At 39.4% G+C, this 3,590-nt stretch overlaps 1 protein-coding gene across 1 annotated transcript; it reads left to right on the top strand.

The window, feature by feature from the left end:
* The first annotated feature begins 470 nt into the window (after nucleotides 1-470).
* LOC110037442 (trafficking protein particle complex II-specific subunit 130 homolog) lies at nucleotides 471-3,574 on the top strand. The gene is made up of 5 exons (XM_020742092.1): nucleotides 471-609; nucleotides 1,917-2,021; nucleotides 2,351-2,637; nucleotides 2,743-2,833; nucleotides 3,163-3,574. Exons 1-5 carry the CDS (start codon nucleotides 471-473, stop codon nucleotides 3,336-3,338), a joined length of 798 nt encoding a protein of 265 aa, XP_020597751.1. The 3' UTR covers nucleotides 3,339-3,574.
* Nucleotides 3,575-3,590: the final 16 nt, after the last annotated feature.

The raw sequence follows: 3,590 nt of genomic DNA, 5'->3' as shown, positions 1-3,590 counted from the left end.
TTCTATGGCTTGCAGATAACACATTCGAGACTGCTCTAGGTCTCCACGTATAGTAACTATCTCTCCGTTGCAGGAAAATTTTACCTCTACGTGGTACGTAGACGCCACAGCTCGAAAATTGTTGAGAAGGCGATCGAATACTGCATTGTAGATTGATTGTGCCTTGACTGCCAAGAAATCCTCGATATTGGTGAACTGGTCACTTTCTCCTGAGGTGACTGAGTGCTATTATACCGAGCTCCTCCTTTCTTTCGCCATAAAATCCATACAATGAGCCGCTTGGTGCAGTTAAGTAGTCAATTGTCAAATTCATCTTTTTAAATGCAAACCAGAACAAAATATTCTCTGAGCTACCGATATCAACCAGGATACTCCCCGCCTGATAGTTGTTGATTAACACTAATAACAATGGCGTCATTGTAGGAATTACCTGCTGGAGGAAGATCTAAATCGGTGAAAATGATTGAAGGATGGGGCATCCTTTTGGGGATAAAGTTCTCTGCATAGTAGTTCCCCGATCAATTCCTTTTTTTGGTGGAGTCTTGGGAATGAATCGCCTCCTAAGTTTGTCAGAACTATATCCCTATTATGTGGATAGCATTGGCTCAGGTAGGCCAGCTCGATTCGTCATTTGCATGGGCTTTGCCCTTCCGTCGAGTGTGGGCCTCCAGGGCTACAAACTACTTGAGCTTCCTGACCCGAATTAGTCCTCCACCAGGCAACAGAGGTGCCAAAATTTTTCTATATTTTGCTCATGGCCTTTGTGATACTTGTAATATTTGTTAGGATTCTAGAGGGGAACTCCGGCTTTCATCGGGGTCGCTTTTCGGAAACTCTTGATCTTCTATTACGTCTACGAGTTCCGCCATCAAAATTTTCAGTAGCGTAGGCCTGGAACGGTCATTGGATCGACTGCATCAGTGTCCATTTTGTTCATCTTCTTTGTTTCTTCGGGCTGAGCGGCGTCTTTCAATTTTTTGACGAGGGCCATCCTTCTCCCTCCATCCATCATCTCTTGAGTTCTTGTTGCCCAGCTGTTGATCTGATTTCTCACCTTTTGAAATTGGCCGGTTCATGTATTTCTCGGCTATTTCTTGGGTGCAATGTGATCATTAGCCAACTCCAAGAGTTCGGCCAATGTTTCGGGTTTCCACAAACCCAAAATATACCTAACTGTATGTAGACTCTTCAGTCCTTGAGCTAAGGCTGCTTTGGCAACTGTTGGCTCTAGCTTCCGCACCTCAAACAACTCCTTCTAGAATCTCGTAACATATGATCGCAAGCTCTCGTTAGGTCCCTATTTCACATACCACAAATAATCTTAATCTCTTTTAGTGCGATCCATCGGATCTTCTCGAGATTTGTGCAGATATATTAATGATGTACCACTTTAATTACGGATTTGCTGCTGCTGCTGCATTTCCTAGATATTCTTTGTGCCAAATATCGCTGACCGTGCCACAAAGGCTGTGCATGTTATACTGGCATTTCTATAGCATACAACAACAAAGCCATTCTTGGCTTGAGTTTCGAATCCAAAACTGTGCCATGAGTTTCAAATCCAAAACTGTGCCATGAGTTTTGATATTTGCTAACGTGCTTTATGCTTGACAATATATACAAAATATGGTGACTTCTGCATGCCTGTTTGAAAAGTGATTATGTTCAATCCAAACCGGCGGACAAAATATGATCATTAAATGAAAAAGCCTCCAAAGTAATAAGATCAGAGTTCTAGATGTTAATATTCTACTTATTGCCCTTCTCTTTATCTGGCGGTGAGGTTTTTCATTTGAAAATTATCACCTGCTTCTGTGATTTTGGTGATTTTTTGGCTTTATTCACTCTATTTAACCTTAAGGTTGAAAGAAGTAAAATTCAATTTGTAATGGATTATACTCTAATTACGATTTCAGATTTCAGTAAACACTTGAGCGAAGAGGCATGTTGTCAATTTTGGACTTCTGAGTCTCCATTTTCACAGTTAACGCTATACAGTTCTGTTGTATGGAGAATCCACTGTTTGCTTAATTGTCAATATTTTTGTATGCATTTTCTACTAGTTAGAATTAAGGGTTAGAAAGTTGGTTGAGAGAGTAATTTAATTGGTGTGTTCATATATGTTCTGCACTCTACTACACAACTGCATGGCATAGTTTAACAAAATTTGAATCAGAATACCATCATTTAACTTTTAAAATGTGAAATACACCTTTTCAAGCATAGGTAAGATGACATGCATGTAAAAATTGAAGTTTAGGTGTTAGTTACATAAAAACATCTGTCTTTGATTCAAACGTATTCACAACTTTAATATTATGTAGATAGACTGATTGCTTTTTTCCCCTAGATGAAACCGAGGCTGTGAAGACGGATAGCATCTTGAATATTGAATATGAAATCATGGGTGATAGAGCCGTCGGTGCCCATATACCTGTGAATATAAAACCTGACGGCAAAGGTGAGCTATTGTTTAAGATCGCGCTCGCCTTACAGCGACCGGTGCTTGATCCTTGTCTGGCGGTTGGATTTCTTCCCTTCACTTCTGATTGCCTGAGAGTTGGACAGCTAGTCCTTATGAGATGGAGACTCGAAAGGTTGAAATATCCAGAGGAAACTCCATCATCTTTGGCCAAAGCAAGTTATCCTATATGCTTGTTTTTCTTTTTACCCAATTCGATTCAATTACTTAACCTTTGATCTTTAGATTGCTGACAAGTCTCCATGTGTTTTGTTTGGCAGGATGAGCTATTCTATGAAGTAGATGCTAATCCAGAGAACTGGATGATTGCTGGGAGGAAACGGGGGCATGTATCTTTGGCTTTAACACAAGGTCTGCGATTCATTTCCTCTTTTTTGGTGTATTTTCATACATACCACCCAATTCCTATGTATTTACACTCAAACACCTAAACTTTATATTTATACCACCCAAATCTTTCATATCACATAAAAAATACCACTATTTTAACTCTTAAAAAGTGAAATATACCTTTTCATGCATGCACGGGTAAGGCTGCATGTATATAAAAGTTGATGTTTGGATGTTAGATATGTAATTACAAAAAATTGAGTGGTATGTATGTAAATCAGAGCAATTTCATACCTCCATGGATTTAACTCATTGAAGATGCCTTCTAATAAAACAAATGGATATCTTAGGTTCAAGGGTAGTTATCACAGTGAGTTGCTTGCCTCTTGTCTCTGGTTATGTTCATCCTCCCCAGCTCGGACTTCCTGGTGTCTCTGAATCCAACATAAGCTGCAATCCTGCTGGGCCCCACCTAGTCTGTATATTGCCTCCAACTTTGAGTTCTTCCTTCTGTGTTCCAGCTTGATGTTCTGACCATTACAGAATCCTTAAATCTACTTCGAATTCCTCTTGTCTGCCGGATTAGATCTGGATTCTTCTGGTTCAGTCTTGTTGCGTTTTGTTTCGTAAAAAGCTGTTATGAACTGGAGAAATCTAAGGAAAATAGAGGAAGCAGAGAACATTTGAAATTTTTTTTATGAAATTCAAGAATTTTTGTTTTAGCCCTCCCAATGTAAAGATTGAGAAGATAGAAAGATTGTTCGATTTATGTTTAAGA

The sequence above is a fragment of the Phalaenopsis equestris genome, unplaced genomic scaffold (genome assembly GCF_001263595.1).
Source record: "Phalaenopsis equestris unplaced genomic scaffold, ASM126359v1 Scaffold219541, whole genome shotgun sequence".
NCBI lineage: Eukaryota > Viridiplantae > Streptophyta > Magnoliopsida > Asparagales > Orchidaceae > Phalaenopsis > Phalaenopsis equestris.
This window is presented reverse-complemented; position numbering and strand designations above follow the sequence as displayed.